Genomic DNA, 21,154 nt, shown 5'->3' with positions numbered 1-21,154 from the left:
TCTTCTAGCTGGGGCGCTGTCAAAGCCTTGGAATCGTCCTCAGTCTGTAGATTATTCACATCCTAGGGTCTTGCCAATCATTGTAGCCTTCAGCCGCTGGGCTCCTTACCTAGTTCTGTGATATGATATAATGTTCAAGCAAATTGGCTGAAGAAAACTTCAGGCTTTAGAAAAAAAAAAGATGTTATTAGGAGCCGGAGAGATGGCTCAGCAGCTAAGAACATTGGTTGCTCTTCCTAAAGGACCCAGGTTCAAATCCCAGCACCCACATGGAAGTTCACAGCTCTCTGTAATTCCAGTTCCAGGGGATCTGACACCATCTCACAGACATACATGGAGGCAGAACACTGATGAAAATAAAATAAAATGATAATTACATTTTTTTAAAAAATTTATACGATTAGTGTATGTGTGTATGTTTGTGTTTGTGTAGCGGCTCCCATATTGCAGTGTGAGTGCATGCAAAATCAGGAGACAACCTGTGGGAGTCCATTCTCTCCCCACCATAGGCTACAGGTAAAGAACTCGGGTATTCAGGCTTGGCATCACATGCCTTTATGCACTGAGCCATCTAGCTGGTCAAGGCTCTTGTGTTTTTTATAGATGCAGCCATAACCAGAGCCCAGCCATAGCACCGCATACATAGACTGCAGTGAGGAAGTCTTTTTTTTTTTCCCCCCCCCCACGGTGCTGACTCAGATGCTCACACCAATAATGAGCAATGTTTGTTTTCAAAAGCTACTCAGTTCTTCTGGTTTTTGACAGTTGCTGGGGCCTTGTCAAGGACTGATTGGAAGACTCGAGGCAAGAGCGGTCTCCTGGCTCTCTCTATCAGGTGAGCTGTGATGAGGTCACAGGCACACAAATCTTGCTCAGACATATTTTCTTTGCACTTTGCTATAAAAGCTGGGACAAACTTGGCAGACAACCTTGAGATTGTGTGGGTCTGTTTCATTACGCTTACTTGCTTATTTGTGGCCTCGTGTTCCTTGCTCCTGTATTTTTCACTCCTCCAATGGCACTGAATGTGTTTTAGTCCCTTCTAGTTTGATTATCTGTCTCAGACCCTCTGTATCACTAAGTAAGCTCCACATGAATAAGATACTAAATAAAACGAAACGGTGTGTTTGAGCTTAAAATCATACGGATGCATTTAAAAATACTGAAATCGCCAACCCCCGGACCTGTCTTTCACCGTCTAATTCTTAGCCTGCTTCCGTATTTCTGTTTCTTACCTTGAGTGTGTCCCTGACCTGGGCTCGAATAATGGGGCCCAGAATCCCACTCTGTTTGACACCGGGACTCTCCGTGCGTTCGGTGAAGGTCTCCTCTTCGTACTGCCTGTAGATAACCTTCTTATACTGTTTGCCAATTTGGTTGGAGAAATTGTCCAAGTGCAGAGACCTGTATTTTCTTAAGGTGAAGTGAAACAGTAGAACAAAAGTTAAGCCGCTTCCAGTAGCGAGTGATGAGGGATGGGGAAAACCCCTGTGCTTCTAAGTTCTGCTTTGGGGTTAGCTGAAATGCTACTTCGTAGCGCAGTTTGCGACACCCCGATGTCCTCAGTGCAGCCCCAAACTAGCAATCCAGGGTAATTTCCTCCACCGCTGCGAAAGTCAGACACGACTGATGAGAAGTGGCTGAGAGACAGAGAGTGTCTGTACCTTCTTTTATTTTTTCTCGGTGCATAGTATTCCATTGCATGGATGTGCTATACCGCGATACCCTTTTCCAACTGAAGGGCTTTTGGAGTTGACCCTGATCTTTTATTACTAGCAACATTTCGGCAGGGAGCACCCTATTCATACGGCCTCCTGCCCGTGAACAAAAGTACTTGTGTGCAACTAAACCCCCAGAGCACGGCGCCTGGGGTAAAGGGTGCATGTGTCTACAATTCTAATGTATTGCGTCAAGCTATCCCACGGAGTGGCTTTAGTGGCACGCCGGGCCAGCAGGATATATGATGCAGGTTTTGTTTTCCACAGCCTTGACAGCAGATGGTGAGCTACGAACCTGCCAGGCTGATAGGTGCAGAACAGCATTCCAGTAAAAAAAAAAAAAAGAAAAAAAGCGATTAAATGCTGAAGGGGGTAAGAATGCCTGGATGGAAACCAGCGTGTGTCCCTTGAGAGCTGGCCACTCGTGACATCATATTTCAGCCCCCCACCCCCACCCCAGGGCCCTGAGAACCACATCTCTAATCCTTGCATGGTGGCCTGAGCCACTGACTCACTTGTCCATGTTCGCGGGTATCACGGGTGCGTAATTCCAAATGACTTCCTCGGCAGCGATGAAGTATTCCCACCTCTTCATGTGCCGCCTCTGCTCTCGGGTGAGCGTATTGGGTTTCCTGGTTTTCTTCGGGCAGTTTTGAATGTCAATGTACACCTGCATCCCAGCTGGGTGAGGAGAGAAGGACAGCAGTAGAGTTTAAGAGAAAAGAAAATTAAGCAGAATGTGTATTTAAAACAAAAACAAAAACCAACCAACCAAACAACAACAACAAAAAAAACCAATTTGTTGCTGGACCAGTGGTGATGCACGTCTTTAATCCCAGCACTCGGGAAGCAGAGGTAGGTGGATCTCTGTGAGTTCGAGGCCAGCCTGGTTTACAAAATGAGTTCAGGACAGCAAGGGTACACAGAGATACCCTGTCTCAACCCCCTCCCCCAAACAAATAATAACAGCGAGGAGCAATGCTCAGATGATCCTCAGCCATTTGAGTCTGGTGTTCTGTTAATGGGACACAGAAACAGGCAAAAGTAGAAAGCAGTGCGAGAGGAAAGGGTTAGAGGAAAAGGTTGAAAAGGTGTTTTCCTCTGGAAAAAAACTTAAAACCCTGGGCCTATGGCTGAGGAATGCTTCTCTGGTGAAGTGTGGGATCAGCATGCAGGTGGCCCCCAGTTTTCTCCTTAGCACAGTGTTCTCCCCCCCTTTCTCTCTCTCTGTCCTCCCTCTCCAAAATACAGAAATATAAAACAAGAAAGCCCTTTAATTTTCTCTTTTCTCGTTATTTGTCTCTTTGTTAATGAAGACTAGCATAGTGTATACTTAATGTAATTATTAAGTGAAATTATAATTTTTGAAGCAATTGTCCTCATTTTAGTTTTATTTCTATTAGTAACTATGCTAGAGCGAGAGTTTTTCAGGGTCACTAGCCATCACTCCGACGTGATTTAAATTGCTTAGTATGGAAACAAAACAATCGCATACAGTGTTTATCCCTCAAGTGCCTACACTCCTGGGGGTGACAAATGGCTTCATATGGTATCAGGGTTTGCTTAGATTTTCATGTCTAGCAACATGAATCTTCCTCCTAATAGTCTAAAAACAAATCTGTTTGAAATGACAGTTAGCTGCTGCATTTACTTGGTACCCCATGACTCGTGCTGGTATTCCTCCCTCCCTCCCCCTCCCCAGCGTTCACTGGTGCTCTCTGAAGTTCATTTCTAGCTGGGGTGGTGGCTCATGCCTATAATCCCCACATTGAGAAGGCAGAGGCAGGGGAGTTGCCATGATTCCAAGGCCAGCTTAGAACATATGGTTCTAAGACCCTACCTCAACAAAACAGATAACATATCATTTATGGGTTCATTTCACACACATTTGAGTGAGTTCTTTTCTGTGCCAGATTTGGGGCCCATTTCATTGTACAGGAGCGTATTCTCATGCTTGGCCTTGTCAGTCTTGGTAACTCTGTACTTCTATAAATTTATGGATGTTTGCCTTGTTCTATCTAGTCTCTAGGTCCTTTCCTTTGGCTTCATATAAAAGATACCCAAGAATACATCTGCAGAACCATTAGTTTTCTTTCTCTTTCACGGATGTAGAGACCTCTCAAACTTTTGCTTTATTTTAAAAGATCTTTGTCAATGCCTTCACCTCCTTTATCCCCAGTCAGTATGTTCTAAGTCTAAGAGCAGAGTGTCTAATGGTGGTGTTAGGGACCAGGATGCGTGTGTCTAGGCGAGGTTGACTAAGAGGTTAAAGGAGAAGAAATAAGTTAGCAACTTGAGGAAAAATGGTGCTCATTCAACACAAGACTGTCAGGAAGGTTTCTTGCCTTGATAGTGCTTGGGGATGAGAGAAGAAATAATCCATCTTCCTTCTGGGCTCACAGTCATGTTTGCAGTCGTAGATGTCGCGCTGACCAGATTGATGGTGGACACCTTGTGATGGTTCTGCTCTAGGACTTGGCCATTGAAGTGAATAGAGAACAACTCTGGCCCTGAGCTCATGCCAATCAGATGCCAGCTGACTTGGTCATGGGCACAGACTCTTATATCTGTGAGGGAGGAAGAGACAACATCCCAACACATAGAGATGGGGGAAAGAAGGAGTCACAACTCATGCGGCAGATAGCAGCACAGAGGGGGAATAGAGCTCAGAATGGGGGCTGTTCCTTGAGAGCTGCAGAGACAGCTAAGTGGCAAAGGCTAAGGGGCAGTTTACGTTTGCGATGAACCTTCTGGTTTTATCCAGGATTGAGAGGTCTCTCAGGATACAGAGCTCTCAGTGTATGAATTGATAAAATCCTGGGCAAAATCGAGTGACTGGTCACATCAATCCAGCCTCACTTGGAAGAAGTCACCCTATCTCCAACAAGCCAGTGTTGGGACCTAATCCTCCCACAGGTAGAGGTCAAGTTCTTGTCAAAATAGAAGAGAGTATGAAGATGCGCTGAGTAAGCCTCTATTGTGTCTTTACTCTCTTGAATTATTTTACTAACAACATATTACTCTCTCTGTATCCTCACAGTGAGTGGCCACTAAGAGCTTTTCATGGACCGGTTGATAACTGAGAAAGAAAGAACCAGATAACTGAGAAAGAAAGAACAGAGAAAGCCCAGTTTTGCTTTCTTTGTTGCCACAGTGATTGAGAAAATGCTCATTCGCTCTGGGAGAGCCAGGCTTGGCTCCCAACCAGATCTATAATCACTAGATGTAGGAGGATGGTCTGAGAATTGGCTTCTCATCCATAGAGGCGCTTGTCCTTTGTACAAGTATTGAGAACAGGAAGCTGGGAGGGAGCTGGAAGGTATGTGTGTTTCTGTGCATTCGTCTATCCCATTCGGAAGCAAGTCCAGCTACGAACACTACAGCAGTATTGACATGTCTTTTGAGTGTTTGTTACTCCAGAAGACTGGGGGCTTTACAGGCATACATATTGTGTCTATCAATGATTCCCCCCTCTTTTCCTGCTCTCCTGCATTTATTTAAAATTATTCTTCTTTTCAACTACAAATTTGTAATCTCTTTGTCTAGTTGTTTCTATGTTTTTGCACATACAGTCCAGCTTTTATATATTTACATGGATTGTCTTCCCTGTCAGAACACAGACAATGGGATTGTTGATTCCATTCCTGGGAACAGCATATTGAGACTACTAGCTGGTAATGACAAGACAGAGGCAGGAAAATGAATGAGGTTAGTTAGTGCAGTTTTGGGTTTGGAAGAACTTAATTTTGGACCCGTAATCAATACCCAGAGCTGCAAGAGCCAGGCAGAAGATGACACCAAAGGAAATAGAATAAAAATTGAAAACAATACCAGACCCCCAACTCTTGTCAAAGTTTGTTTTACTGTAAGAGAAGGCATTTGTGATATTGATATGTAGTAAAGCTTAGAATTTGTATTTTTGTTTACAGTTGTTTATTTATTTTGTGTATGTGTATAGGCATGAACGCCATGATTCATGGGTGGGGGTTAGAGGACGATCTGTGAAAGTTGATTCCTTCTTTCCACCATGTGGATCTTAGAGATTAAACTCAGATCATCAGACCTGGAGGAAAGCACCCTTACTTGGTGAGCCATCTCACCAGCCCCTAGAATTTTTAAACAGAAAAATATTTTCATTTTTCCTAAACTGAACATAAATAAACATTACATATATATATACACATATATATGTGTGTGTGTATATATATATATATACACACACACACATATATATATAAAACACACACAGGGACCAATTCTTAGCCCATTATCTTGTATTTGGTAATTATCAATTTGTAATTTGAAATGTAAATTTGGGATAGAAGCCAAGGTTAGAATCTCCTGCAGAGCAAATGAACATTTTCCCAATCACCATGGCAGCAAAGAAAGAGCAAATCTCAGCTTTCCCCATTTTAGGAGACAAGCCATAACCATAGCAACCACTTTTCCCACTTCTTCTGTATCTTTCTAGTAGAATGGGATTTCTCATTCTAAGTCACTTCTACTAGACAGACATAGAATAAGTGGTATAGTTGGTTACCATGTCTCCTGAAAGGCTCACATACCAAAAGCTTGGCTCTGTGTAATGGTTTTCAGGTGGTAGAGCCTAGAAATGTAGAGCCTAGGGGACGATGCTTAGGTCACTAGGCAGTGTTGTTCCTGGAAGAGACTCATGTAGTTCCCATGAGGTTCAGTAAATTTTTATGAGAGTGAGCTATTATAAAGCAAGGCCATCTCTGTTCTTGGCCTCGTCTATGTGCCGCCATTTTTTTTTCTTCTTTGTCCTACTATGACACATATAAGCGGTCTCTCAGGAAAGCCTGGGCTGATGAAGCTGCCAGTATTGATATTTCTTCTTCTAAAACAGAATTCTTAGGAAACATCTTTTCTTTATAGGGTAGCCAGCATTCAGGGTTTTGTTACAGCAACATAAAATTGACTAGTACAGTGGAAATCAGTTTCCCTCCTACTTAACAGTTGGTAGATTTTACTTCCTTACAAAACTCTATCTTTAGATGGGAAGAGAAACCTTCTACATGCCACTGGATATTGTTCACCAATACACTTTTGAAGAGCTAATAATACATTTGTAGGATAGAGCCTATTCCTGTTATCTTCATTACAACTATTGTGATTTCATTCTTTCTGTTGATCATTCCTATTAGAAAGCGACTCTCTCCTTGGGTAGAAGCTGATGTGCTCAGAACGCTACACCTATCATGGCTGTATCCCCTAAGGTTCCTCGTTACCATCTGACTTATCTGTTGTGCTTCCTGGATAAGACAAAAAGGATGATGTTGAGGAAATCATGAGAATCACTGAAGCACAAGATTGTGATACTTCGCCACTGGGCATTAGAAACCAGTGGTGGCTTCTGCCATAAAGAAACAGTGGGGCCAGAGTAGGACAAGTGGGATACTGTCATTGCTGAATGGTGCATGGCACCCGTGTTACCTGGCATTGTCCTATTCACAAAGCCATTGACCGTGTACATTAGGGATGGTGTCTGGCTCCAGCTCTTGCTTTCATCAAACACAGCGAACATTAGCACGTGTTGCTTGTCAAACATCTTCTGCATCCCATCCTCAGTTAGGGTGCCTGAGAAGGAAAAGGTGCTTCATCACATTGCAGATTGAAGAGTACCATTAGTGTTCCCACACATCCGAAAGTGGGCCCAGAAACAAGTAATGTCGATATAAATTTGAAGCATACATTCGCAGCCAGGCCTTAAAATGTCTTCCTATAATCTCAGTACTCAGGAAGCTTAAGCAAGAGGGTCATGAGTTCGAGGGAAACCTGGGTTACCTATATTGGAGGTTGAAATCCATTGTGGACTATGCAGTAAATGTCTGTGTCACAAAGCTAAAAACTGGCATCATCAACAATGAAAACCAACCCATTTCTTCCAGTCTTCTAGAACATGCACCCCATGTTGAATGAAGCTTCATCATTTGTACATAAATGGGACATGCAACTAGAGAAATGTTTATATCAAGATAAACTCATCCTTATATGAGTAAAAATGGCAACAAAATAAAAAAGACCTTTAGAAGATTAAAGGTTTTTTTTTTTCAGTGCAATTACAGTATCTTTTATATGCCAGGAAATTAAAAAATATTTGTATGATGAATAAGTGAGCCAAGAATCTGATCTATGTATAGGCATAAATGACATTATCTCCACGGTACAGTTTGCTGTAGTTCTTTGATTGAAGTAGATGGATTGAAGTCTCTTAGCATAAGGGAAGGAAGAAAGGAGAAAGCCAAGTGTATTTCTAAGAAGGATAGCTAGTGGAATTCTTCAGTGTTGGAACATGGTCAAAAGAATGACCCACAGTGACAATGCCTTGGGGAACTGTGAGAGAGGCTCCAGGAAAAAAGAAAAGCAGAGGGCCTTTTACCTCAGGTACATTTTGTTCCATGGATGTTCTTAGATGTGATTTCATGCACCCTGTGACAACCACTTATATTCAATTTATAAGATGTGCTTATTCTTGTTGGATAGCTATAGAACCCAATCTGGTTAGCGTACCCTGATTCTGGATGTGGCCTTCTGCCTTGCTTCTGGGCTTTCCCAGATATAATCTATAGCACATGCGAGGCAATTGTGTTTCAATTGATCTGTCCTGAGAAAGTTCTGGGAAAGAGCTGCTCTGTTAATATTTAATATGGGCTTACTGATGTGTATTTACATCTTTTTCTGAACTCAAACAGCCTTCCTCGGATCATTGCTTTGTTTCATTCATGCAGAAAAGTACACTGAAACTGTAAAATTGTCCACAGCATTAGACTGTAGTCTGCCCCATTCTTTTTTTATTACAATTTATTTACTTTGTATCCCAGCAATAGCCCCCTCCCTCATCTTCTCCCAGTCCCACCCACCCTCCGTCTTCTCCTCCCATGCCCTTTTCCTAGTCTGATAGGGGAGGACTTCCTCCCCTTCTATCAGGTTTCATCAGGGCTGCCTGTATCATCTTCCTCTGTGGCCTGGCAAGGCTGCACCACCCAGGGGAAGGTGATCAAAAGCCAGCCACCGAGTTCATGTCAGAGATAGCTCCTGTTCCGCTTACTAGGGAACCTACTTGGACACTGAACAGCCTATTGGCTTCCTGTGAGCGGAGGTTCTAGGTCCCCTCCATGCATGGTCCTTGGTTGGAGTATTGGTCTCTGCAATCCCCCCCTGGGGGCCCAGGTATATAAAGTCCTCAAATCCCAGGTCTCACAGACACAGATCTGCATATATTAGCAAAAGTCACCACTCATGAAATCTGTGTATTACACCTAAAGTGTTCAACTTGTTTTTAAGAAAGGAAGCTGGGCTGCAAATGATGGCTCATGCCTGTAATCCTACCACTAGGAAAGCTAGGGGAGAAATATCATTATGAGTTCATGGTCCTTTCTACTAAAATAATAATAATAATAATAATAATAATAATGACTAACCAACCTACCACCAACCAAATAACAACAAAAAGAAAGCTGGAGTTACTCATGCTTATAAACCAAATCACCACACAAACAGCTCTGTCAGTTGTACCAGCCACTCTCCTTTCCACTCTGAAATAAATGGACTTGGCTTTGAGGTAAACATTACTGGTCATACAAGCATGCAGGCACAATGTCAGAATAGACTTGAAGAAAGTTGCCGTGACAGAGATGAAGGGAGGTTTTCAGAGAAACGGGGAAAGCCAGTACCTGGTGCCATTTCCCCTCATCCAGGATCTGGTCTCCATTCCCTTCTCCTGCCTCACCTACAAGAAGGTACCAATGTTCTCCCAAGCCTCACCCCAGTATAATCTCCTGGCCACCCCAGCGCCTCTGCCGTGGTTGAATCTGGTGGTCTTGTTTTTACCTTTCTTACAGATAAGCAGAGGTCCAATCAGGCCTGAGTTGAAATCCTGGGTCAGGTTTTCATAGGAGTAATAGATGTGGGTGAGGCATGGCGGGTCGTCAGGCGTGGGCCCGCTGTCCTCGCCGATGACCCACTGGTAGATGTACTCTCCTCCAGGAGGCACTGCATCATCCAGTCTCTCGTCAGGGAACGTGTGGTCAGGGTAAGAAGCCCCTGGGGAGGTAACAGCCACAAAGACATTGAGATTTCCCATCACTCTCAGTGTGGGAAAATCAAGAGGAGCCTTTTGCGGATTACCTGCCTTTCACAGCAATTTTTTTTATACTCAGAAGAGTCACATACACCTGCTTCTATCCCCACATCATCTACACAATGGCACAGTGACCTGAAGAATAATTGTTACTAGCAGAGATTAGTTAAGGCTGACCAAGTTAGTTTTCAGGGTATCAGAACAACTGCTTAGGTGTAATCAAGACCCAAATCACATTTCATCAATAAACCACCCCATAATACAAGAAACTCTTCAGAGTCCTTCACAAGTCATGCTAGCTTACAGTTACCAAGGGATGTGTGTGCTGGTTACAAATTGTGTTGTTTGGCTCTGAAAATATATCTTTTTTTTCCCACTGCAATTGACCTCAGTCCTTGTTTTCTGTCTCTTAGTTGCACCTGCCATTGGACCACTCTGACACTTCTCCACCCCACGGTGTCAGCATCTAGCCCCTGCACGCAGCCTGCTCCTTGGGCATATGTGACCAGTCTTTCCCAGAAGTGAAAATGCCTCGCTTTATTGTGCAAAGACCCACTGACAGTCTCTGCATACGGGCTCTTCCCCGCAGCAGCAGAAGCACAATGTAGAAGTTAGGCTTCTGTTTTTGAAGAAGAACCTAGGCTAAAAGGAGTGTGGAGGGTTGAGATGTGGTAGAGATGGAGCAAGCGAGAGCAGGAAGGGGAGAGGGCAGGGTCCTAGGCAATCAAGAGGGGCTGGCTTCCTCTTTGGCAGAGGCACTCCTTATTTAATTAAGTGAAGTTTGCCCTTAGAAAATGAGACCAACCGAGTGTAGGGAATCAATCCTGAAGTGTTTTATATTATGGGCAAAGGGCCAGTGGGAACTGTTTTTCCTAAAGCAATTGCGTTTTTGAAAAGAGAAACACTTGCCTTCTTCCCAGCCCTGTCTTCCCTTGGCTCAACCTGCTGCCTCATAGCATCCAGGACCACCTACCTGCCCTTGGGTGTCACCACTCACAGTGGGCGGGGCCCTCCCACATCAATCATCAATCAAGACTATACCTGTTATTGTAGTTCCCAGAGTTCATAGCTGGCTAAGACTGCTGATTACTTTTTCCCCCCAGCAGTATGCATAGAATCTTCCAGTACTACAAAGGAACTTCTGGGTCAGTACCAGCCTGATCTCCTCATGTCCTATAACTCAAATATATACCATGACAGCATTTTAAAGATGCCCCTCACTGCCACGTGACTTGCACTGCTTCCAGAATGAGAGGTCTGCTACCATTTCTTAATTTTGCCCCTCTCTGTGTGTGGTATCTGTTCTTCTGACGACTTTTAGCGGTTTTGTTTTCTCATTAGTTTTTGGCCATTTTGGTCATAATATGCTATGGTGTGGTTTCCTCCTCTTTCTTCTTCTCAGCTTTGTCCATTCTTTTTATTAATTTTCTTCACACTATATTTTAAACATATTCTTTCTTCTCCCTCAACTCCTCCTATACCTCCTTCCATCTCCCTATCCACTCAGCTTTGTGATCTCTCTGTCTGTCTGTCTGCCTGTCTGTCATTCTCTCCCTCTCCCTCTCTGAAAAACAACCACACACACAAAAAAAACAAAATACAAAGAACAAAATAAAAAGTCAAAACAAAAACTGACTAATAAAAAGAAAAGTCAATAAGAAAAAAAAATTCAAAACCAAAGAGCACATCCAGACACACACACACACACACACACACACACACACACACTCTCTCTCTCACACACACCAAAACAACAACAAAAACTCACATAGAGTCCATTTTGTGTTAGCCACTGCTCCCCGGTATGGGGCCTGCCTTGGAGTATGATTGATATACCCGGGGTCACTCTATTGGAGAAAAGTAAATTTCCCTTCCCCTGCAGGTACCAATTGCAAATACCTTCTTTTCTTCTTGACGAAGGGTGGGACCTTGTGTCCATTTCCCCCCCCCTCAGGGCTGGAATTTTGTCTTATGTGAACTTGTGCAGGTTCTGTGCGCCCCGTCACAGATGGGGTGAGTTCATGTGTGTATTGGTTTTGTGTCTGGAAAACACTGTTTCCTTCGAGTCATCCACCACTCCTGGCTCTTAGAATCCTTTCGTGTCCCCTTTCCCCTGAGCCTTGAGGGGAGGAGCTTGATAAAGACAGTTCACTTAGGACTGGGTGCTCCGAAGTCTCTCTTTCCACACATTGTCTACTTGTGGGTCTCTGTGTTGATTCCCTTCTATTGTAGAAGCTTCTCGGAGGGTGGCTGAGCAAGGCACTCATCTGCCAGTACAGCAGCATGTCACGAGGAGTCATTTTATTGCTGTGTTCCTTTGGCAGAATAATAGTGGTAGGTTTCCCCTAGGAGCCATGATCCATCTAGTCTCGGGTTCTTCGCTGCTTCAAATCAAGACGTGGTTGGTTACTACCATAACATTGTGCCCCATTGAAGCAGCATAGCTTGCAGGCAGATCAGGTCTCTGTTGTAGGTTTGTGGCTGGATGAAATTGGTAGTTATTCCTCCTCTGGTAGTGTTCAGAGTACATTGAACTCTGGCAGAGTCCAGCATCTTGAATGCTAATCAGTAGGGGTGAATGCTGGCTTAGGTGGGGATCAGCTCAACTTCTCTGTGTTCAGTAACATAAGTAAGTTGTATCTTCAGCAATAAGGTCTTGCCATCAGCTGTGTAGAGTGACCAATAACCTTAGCCATAGCTGTGATGTTTGGGGCAGGGTGGGGCCCCATCAGAGCTTTATTCACCTGCAGGTCTGTAGCCTACACCACATCTGAAAAGTCTTAAGCTATTTTTTCCTTCAAGCTCTGCTTTGTCCCCATCACTTCTGATATCCAGCAACACACGTTACATCACTTGATAGTGTCCCACCGCTCTCCAGTGCTCTGTCCATCGTCAGTCTTTTCTTTTTGTCTTAAGTAGGTCTTTAAAAATAAATTAATATTCTCTAATAATGTCCTCATCCCTTCTAATGTGTTATTAATATCACCTGCTATTCTTTTCATTTTAGCTCTTCTGTTTGCATATAGAAGTTACAGCCAGGAATTTTCTAATCTTCCATCTCTGTCCTGATTATGTTCACACTTACCTCTGCTGCTTCATGGAACATAACAGACTCAAAAACAGTTCCCTAAATGTTTATATGCAGCAGTGCCAGCCTCCCCAACCAGACCTTATCTCAAACCATCTTCAGAGACTCTACCCACTCAAAACGTGGCATGAGTTTTCACAGCATCAGCATGCATCTGTGTTCTCCGGGTAGGAGTAAGGAACAAGGCACCTTGTAAGGTCAACAGTGGCGGGAGCCTGGGTGCTGCACTGGTGTGTATTGATGGGGTTCTAAGCAAGGAAGCCACATAATGGAGGAGTTGAGAAGCTGTATCTCGATTTACTTATTTCACAAAATCTCTAACATTGACATAATGGTACATATGATGGGTGGACCCTGACTTCCCTCTGGCCTCATCATATGTGGTTCTTACCATTTACTATGTATCAATAACCCGTGCCTCCTCCCTGTTCCCCAGACATGCCCAATGCTACATTACTCAGTGTCTGTCTCTACAGATGTAGTTCCTTCTGTTTAGAGTGTTCTTGCTCCATTTTCATACCTCACATAAATAAACGCATGCTTCATCTTTCTGAAGCCAACATAAATACCAGTTACTTTTCCCCTCAGTTCTGATTCTGTTATATTTTCTTTTATGTTACTCATCACAATTTATAATTAAATATTTGTGGTGTATTTTTTCCTGCTGGGTTACAATTATTAGCAGTCTGCACATTTTAAGTGTTGGAGTGTGGGCTCCTTGGGAAGAGGGCCACGTATGCCCAGCATCTCTGGTATCTTCCATAGCACGAGAAGCATGGGATATATGCTCAATCCATAGTTGCTCTACAGTCACCAACTCATAGCTAAAAGATGGAGTCTGACAGGTTTGCATGATACAAGAGTAAATTAAGTGCCACCATTAAAAAAATCTGAATTATTTACATACATTCTACGTCACCGATTGCTCCTTAAAAAATTTCAAAGCTCAAAGATCTAGTGACATAGCAAAACACTGGCATAAAATCTGGCTGATCCAAATTCTTGGTGATGTGTGTGTATGTGTGTTTTAAATTTATGCTTACTAGTGTTCATTGTAATCATTTTTCATCTAACTACCCACCTGGCTGTCATGACACATGAGATTATGATACATAGACCCACTGAGACTCTGACTCCTGTTTTAGTGTAAAGATCAACAATTGAGTGTATGAGATTGAGTATATTACATCTGTCTGACCATGAGAGGTTTAACACTAACCAATAACTAATATTTACCACCAGATAAACTCCAGATAAACTCCCTCTTCAAATGATAAACAGCATTTGGATGTTAACAATGGTCAGGAGCCAAGGAAAGAGAAAAGCTTAAGTGACTTCCTGTGACTTATAAACATAACTCTCATTTGAAGAGACTATGAGGAAGAGTCTCAGAGGACAAACAGGGAGCTTTATCTCCGAAAGCTCTGAGGTGAAAACAAGACTGATAAGGAGGGCCACCCTCCCCAGTCAGGCTTTGTGCAACCACTGGCAGGCTTGTGGTTCCTTGAGCTGCCCTGAGGAGGCATGCACGCTGGTCCTTGCTAAGTGGCTCTTCCTCCACAGCTTCATGGGTTATGACATGGTGTGTCCTGACATGAGGCTCCCACTGTTCTGGCTGCTAAGACCCCACAGAGGTTCCTATAGCGGGAAGCAGCATCTTCCTTCCGCCTTTACAGGCTCTCAGAAAGCGGTTTTCTCTGCAGGGTAAGAGGTTGTCTAAGAGGATGTCTGCTTATCTTTGAGATGTCTGATTTAGCACAGCTCCCTACTTCTCTGACTCTGTGCTCCATGGTGGTGACGCTCCTTTTAAAAATTATTTGATTGTTTTTGCACATGCATATGTGACATGTAGGCATATGTGTATGATTCTACGTGTGTTCAGGTGCACACATATCTGTACTTTTGCCACCCATGCTAGGGGACTCTGTTATACACCCCCCCACACACACATACACATTCTCAAGTTCGGGCATTACAGATCCAACCCTGTGTTCAGATGACATACCTTAGTGCTTTTATGTTCTAACCCATCTGAGAAAGGCTGGACTGGGTTGTCCATAGGTTGCTATAACAGACTCCCCCAGCCATGTTTTATGTTTCTAGATGCTAGGCGCGGATTTCAACATGGTGGGGCTCCTCCGAGGTACGGACTGCTCCCTCTTCATCATATTCTCAGGTGGCACGCAGAGGTCGGAAGAGCTCCACCTGTGGTTCCATTTATAAGGGCACCAAACCCACCCTGAGGGCTGTGACCGAGTGACTTAATTCCCTCCTAAAGGCTCCACCCCGATACGGTCTCATTGAGGGTCACGTCTCCAGCACATGAAAATTTGAAACCACAAACATGGAGTCTATATCATGAATGCATCTATTTTAAAGTGAGAGAAACTGGTCATTAGGCAGTGTAATCGCTTACAGTCACCAACAAAAATGGATACGTTTCTGAGCAAAGGGAAGATGTTACAGTGTCCTCGCTTCTCACCAGTCATCAGTCCTTCCGTTCAGTTTAACAATGATCACCTGGACTCCCCTCCCCCCCAGCATTCCTGGCTCTGTGCCAGGTGCAGGCGCAAAGGAGCCCAGGGTAAGGACATGATGGTACTCTAGTTGTGATATCTTTGACTTCTGTTTCTTCCCCCCATGGCTAGTCAATGCAGATGCTACAATCAGAACATTCTACCTGTCCTGAAGAAGAACCGATGAAACGCCTTCTAGGTGTGTGACTGATTTTCCCAGTGTCACCATATTTATCTGTGATAGTTTAGTGTCTCACGCTCAAACTTAGCACTCAGCGGGTTTTAAAACCTGCGCAAAATGGGCGCTATGACACACATGTAGGTACTGAAAGAGGAAATCAATAGCTAGAGATAAATAATAAGCTTTCTTTTGGGGAATTTAAATGACTAATAATCAGTTTACTCAGTAAGTGAAACTACTGACCTTAGTTCCTTCAGCTTTGGAGGAAAATCAAATGAAAGAATAATGTCTCATTATAATAATGTCAGCTCAGTGGAACAGTGCTAGAATGTCTGAGGAACACATACATACACACACACACATACAGAGAGAGAGAGAGGTGGGGAGACAGGGAGACAGAAGAAAGAAAGGAATAATAAAAACAATATTAAGACTTATCATGAAACAGACTTCCTTAAGATAATCACTCAAATGACATTTGGAAGTGTTTGGACCACCAATTTTTTTTTCATGAGTGTGACTTTACCAGTAGTGCAATGTACACTACTTATAGAATTTTTGCAAATTAAATTAAGTTTTATTTCCATTAAAATTATTTTAGTGATAGAAACATTGGTTTTTTAAGTGATGTGTGTGTGTGTATTCGTGCCTTCCTGCATGTGTGTATGTTGAATATGCACATGAGCAGATACACACACCCACGCATGGGCAGAAGTCCGGGGACACCCGATGACCTCATCACTCCTGCCTTTTGTCCCTGAGACAGAGATTCCTACTGAACATAAGGCTCGGCTGGTGAGCAGCAAGCCCTACGGGTCTCCTGTCTACGCTACGTCCCTTGTCCCCAAGTGCTGTGTATTTTATGGGAATTCTGGAAATTTGAACTCGGGCCCTCGTGCTTGCTCAGTAAGCCCCCTTCCTGCTGAGCTGTCTTCCCAGCCGTGATACAAAGCTTAAGAACTCCAACGCCATCAGAAAGAAATTGTATTTCCACACACCGGTTAGTGCATTCTGGCAAACAACGGGACCCCCCTTCAACCTACCTACAACTGCGGTTTCTCAAACCAACGCTTCTTATCTCTGCCCCCCACTGTCCTTCTATTGAACATTTACCTCTGAGAGAAAGAATTGGCCTCTCACAGGGCTGGCTCACCATGTATCATAAAAATAGGACGATAGAAGTAAACTATAGGTGAAGGTGAGTGCTAGACACAGAAGGGGAGACAGCACGCTTTAGTACAGGGGCCATGATAGGATAGGCCGGGGCTTGTGTCTACACCAAGGGGACTGTACTACCCTTGTGTCTTGTTTCCTACCTATCTGTATTTACTGTTTTTGAATTTATGGGACGACGGGCACTCGTACACAATACTAAGAAGCTACAAATAGATGTGCTGGGGGCATTTGCAGTCATTTTGTTTCACAAATGCTGACTGACTGAGTAATAGAAGGTCAAATAAACAGTAAAGGAAGATGGATGGTTGCAAGGTCCATTCCCTCTGCAAACAGCTGAGCCGAGGAGCAGAGTCCACAGCTCCTACCTCCTCCCACACTGGAAGAGTAGCTTGAAAGGGACAGTTTGGCCATGCTGCCGTTCTCCTCTTCTGCTCTGCTTTGCTGAACTCTGCTTTGGAACCCTAATGTGCAGGCTCACCACTGTATGAATCTGGGGAACAGAGAAGAGACTCGTGTGCACACGGCTCATCCAGGAACTCGCCACGTGTTCCAGTTTGTTTCTCGGTTGCTGTGACAAAACACTGACCAAAAGCAACATGGGAAGGGAAGGGTTTTCCTGGATTGCAGGCCTCAGAGGGGAGCCGAGGCAGGAAGTCAAGACAGAAACTGAAGCAGAGACTCAGAACTGTGCTTGTGAATTTGCTCCCCTGGCTTGCTCAGCTACCTTCCTTTAGGCAGCCCAGGCTCATTGCCCAGGTATCGCTCCATCCACAGTGGGCTGGGACCCTCCCCACCCCATATCAATTAAAAGTCAAGAAAATGCTTTACAGACGTGCCCACAAGAAAATCTGATGGGGGCAATTCCTCAGTTGAAATCCCCTCTTTCCAGGGCAGTATAAATCTCAACGCCTGCAAAGCTGATTGTGTTTAGTGGCTGGCTTTTTACAGAAATGTTTGCTCATCCTGTCTTGCCATGGAGTTTGTTTGTGCTGGTTAGAACTCACAGAAGCAGAAGAGGGAAGCCTAGTAGCCATGGAGTTCAAGCACAAAGCATTTGCCCTGCATTCATCTGTGTGGTGATGACTCTTGTTTGTACTTACTGTAGTTACATTGACTAATTTCTGCCTTAAACCATCCTAGATTGCACTGTTATTTCCATTTCAGATTAACACATAGAATTCAGAAAGATGAGGTGGTTTTCCCAGCCACCTTATTAGGAACAGGAACCTAACAAAATCCTGGTGTTTAGGTGATTCTAAAAACCATTTGTTTTCATCTCTGAAAATGAAAGCATGATCAATTGATCAATTTTTATAATTCCAACTTTCAGGAAAAGAAATTTCTCCAAGAGCAGATAGTTAACAATATCAGTTTTTAAATATTTAGCAATGATATTAGAGAGATATACCTCTTCTCTTGTCAGAGGGATAATAAATTTGTCTTACCTTCTGAAAATTTGCTGTATTTAATTCCTTGAGGATGGATGCTTAATGGCTTGTCTGCTTTATTTTTAAAGTGAACTTTCATGATGTCTCCAACTTCAGCATATAAAGTAGGTCCAAGAAGTCCTATGGAAGGAGAAGTTTGAAATTGTTTGTACTCAAGATCATCGAGGACACAGCTGCCAACCAAGAGGAACATACGGAAAGACCCCAAGATGATTGCTGCCACTCACTCCTCCTGGTCCTGAAGTTTTCTTGCTTCTCTTGAACTTGACTTAAGCCATCTTCCAACCTTTGCATCTTTATCATCTCATCAACTCCATTATGGCTCATTACATAAGAACTGAAAGGCGAAGCCTTGGCTTTACCCCAAAGCAGCGAGTTTGCCTCAGCGCTTACCTACTCTCACGTGCTGACTTTTCTTACCCAATTCTTGCCTCACTCCAGGACGGAGCCCTTGTGGATCTGAGTACAAGGAAAGAGCAATTCACACCATTCTCTGGCACTCACACAAGTCTAGAAATCCCCGAATCCCTGTGACTTTAGTCAAAAGCAGCCTTAATCTATTTAAGGAAGGCCTTTGAACCAAGCAGTCCTCACAATAACAATTTTATGGTACCAAGGGAAAGATGAGAGGAAGTGAGTGTGAGGATTTATGGGCCGTGGTAGGAATTTGGATTTCTTCTACATGGAATAGCAAATTATTTGAAGCTTCTGTTGTAGAAACATGGTCCAACATGTTTTAAACATTTATCCTCATTAGAAAAAAAAAAAAGATCATGCCAGCTGCTATGTATGGAAAAGAGAGCTGTAGTGTCGGGGAGAGAGAGTGGTGTATTGAGCCAGTGTTTGTAGCAGTGCAGTGGTGATTTTCTGGACAGGTTTGGAAGTCAAGCTAACAAGATTTTCTAGTGGATGGAATGCAGCATGTACAAGAAGTCAGGAAAGAGCTCAAAGCTTTTGATCTGAGCCACTGACAAGTAATACAATCAGTTACCATGGCAGGGAAGAAGTAGGGAGCAGGCCAGGGATACAGACATCGAGACCACGGCTTTGCTTGCTATCGAAGCAGTCTGCAGTCGTGAGACACACAGAGGAGTAAGACTCAGATCTCCATAAACACAGGATTGTGCCCAATCACTCAGGGCCAGGGAGGATGTACAGAATTTTGCTTTTCATCTGATAACAGTCAGAAGCTGCGAAGTTTTTTCAGCAAAATACAACATGACCCAGACTTTTATTATGTTTTTGGTTCTTTAATTTTTCTGTTACTTTCCATTTAAGTTCTCTCTCTCTTTCTCCCTGTTCCTCCGTCCCTCCGTCCTTCCCTTTCTCCCTCTTTGGCACAGATATTGATTTTTTAAATGCTGTCTTTTTCTTGCAAATGATCTGGAGAGAAACCGGGGTAGAGTCTGAGAGAAAGCTCTGAAGGAGACATTGGTAAGATTAAGGGCTTAGAGGAAGTCTGGAGCAAAAATACTAGAAACTTATGCTGGAGATGAAACGTTCGGGTTTTAGAATTGATTGGCTATGGAACAGAAGATGGAGACGACAAGGTATAATTGGTACAGTAACGTTCTGTTTCGGACCCGGGTAAACATGCTTTAGGATGGAAAACAGTATGTGATGATCCTGTTTGGTGTGCGTTATGAGCAGAGCAATGCTCCCTCTCCCCATGGTGTAAAGCCTAGGATTTGGAAGTGCACTGTCTTGTCTGGCAAAAGGGACTTGTGCATGCGACTTAAGCAATGGGTAACTGTGAGAGTCGGAGATTTTCCTGGGTTACCAGGCAAGGAGAGTCACGTAAGGGTTACAAGAGAAACTTGGGACGGGAATTAGAGGGTGCCAGTCTGCTCACTGTGAGGCTGGAGGAAAGCATGCCAGTAAACACAGGCAGCTCCAATTAATGGAAAAAAGCAAAAGAGTGACTTCTCTAGAGTCTCCACAAGGGACAAGTCTCTGCCGACACCTCTATTTAAACCAAGTGAGCCCTGCTTTGATGCTGCACACCCAGAACTGTAGCTGTAACAGAAGAAAACAAATTAACTCATGTTTTGAGGTAGGGTCTTGCCATGCAGCCCAAGCTGGCTTTGTTGTACTCATGAGCTTACTGTCCTGGACTCCCACAGCTGGAATTATAGACGTGTGCCAGGACATCTGGCTGATGTGTGCTTTTCCAAGGCACTAAATGTGTGGTGATTTGTCCCAGATCGACAGAGGTCCTGCCTTCCCTGCGCTTTTCCCCTCTTTCTACTCACTGTTGTCCTGTCCCTGTCTTCTCTGCTCCTATCTTTCTAGCCACTTGTCATTCTGTCCTTGCCTTCTCCTATTTTTGTAGCCACGGCCATCCTGTCCGTGGCTTCTCTGTTCCTATCTTTCTAGCCACTCTTGCTCTGTTCCTTTGGTTGAAGCACCCATTTCAGAATTTATGTTGTTTTTGTGCCAGGAGCTTTTTGTTTGCTTTTCTGTTTGCTCTGGATGGGACCGTGAAAGCCACATTCTTCATGCCTCAATTTAGAGATGGTTAACAAAGCCCAGGGACAGTGCGTGTGGAGGAAGGGGTGGAGAGTGGGGGCTGGCTTGCCCAGGTTCAGTCAGTGACCCTGACAGTGCGGAGACTAGAATCCAGGTCTTGGAGCGCCCAAGAAAAGTCTTTCCCTAATTCTTTCCTTGGAACAGGTTAAGAACATTCCTAGAATAGTCCAGATGGGTTCGTCTTTTTGACTCCTGACTTCTACCTTCTAGTCCTGAATGCTACCTTTCATCCTTGTTCATTATGGAAGTACAACTTGTCCAGTTCTTATAACTAAGGCACAACTAAAGGATGTTTTTATAACTGTGACTCAAATACCTCAGTGCATGTAGCAGACTCGAGGCTGACTAATTCCTCCTCTCTCAGCCACATAGTCTAAGCCCTTTCCCACTGATGGTT

The 21,154-nt window shown here is 43.8% G+C and overlaps 1 protein-coding gene across 1 annotated transcript in view; it reads right to left on the bottom strand.

Annotated features, from left to right (window-relative positions):
* F5 (coagulation factor V) overlaps positions 1 to 21,154 on the bottom strand; it is a 66,884-nt gene that overhangs the window by 35,584 nt on the left and 10,146 nt on the right. The window contains exons 3-8 of the mRNA XM_021639421.2: positions 18,226 to 18,348; positions 9,570 to 9,782; positions 7,173 to 7,316; positions 4,064 to 4,285; positions 2,234 to 2,399; positions 1,236 to 1,413 (exon numbers count right to left, since the gene is read on the bottom strand). Of these exons, the coding sequence (XP_021495096.1) occupies positions 1,236 to 1,413; positions 2,234 to 2,399; positions 4,064 to 4,285; positions 7,173 to 7,316; positions 9,570 to 9,782; positions 18,226 to 18,348 (1,046 nt within the window). The remainder of the gene's footprint in view (positions 1 to 1,235; positions 1,414 to 2,233; positions 2,400 to 4,063; positions 4,286 to 7,172; positions 7,317 to 9,569; positions 9,783 to 18,225; positions 18,349 to 21,154) is intronic.

This window comes from Meriones unguiculatus, chromosome 11 (genome assembly GCF_030254825.1).
Source record: "Meriones unguiculatus strain TT.TT164.6M chromosome 11, Bangor_MerUng_6.1, whole genome shotgun sequence".
NCBI classification, from domain to species: Eukaryota; Metazoa; Chordata; class Mammalia; order Rodentia; family Muridae; genus Meriones; species Meriones unguiculatus.
Note: the sequence above shows the minus strand (reverse complement) of the source record. Positions and strands in the feature narration are given on the sequence as shown.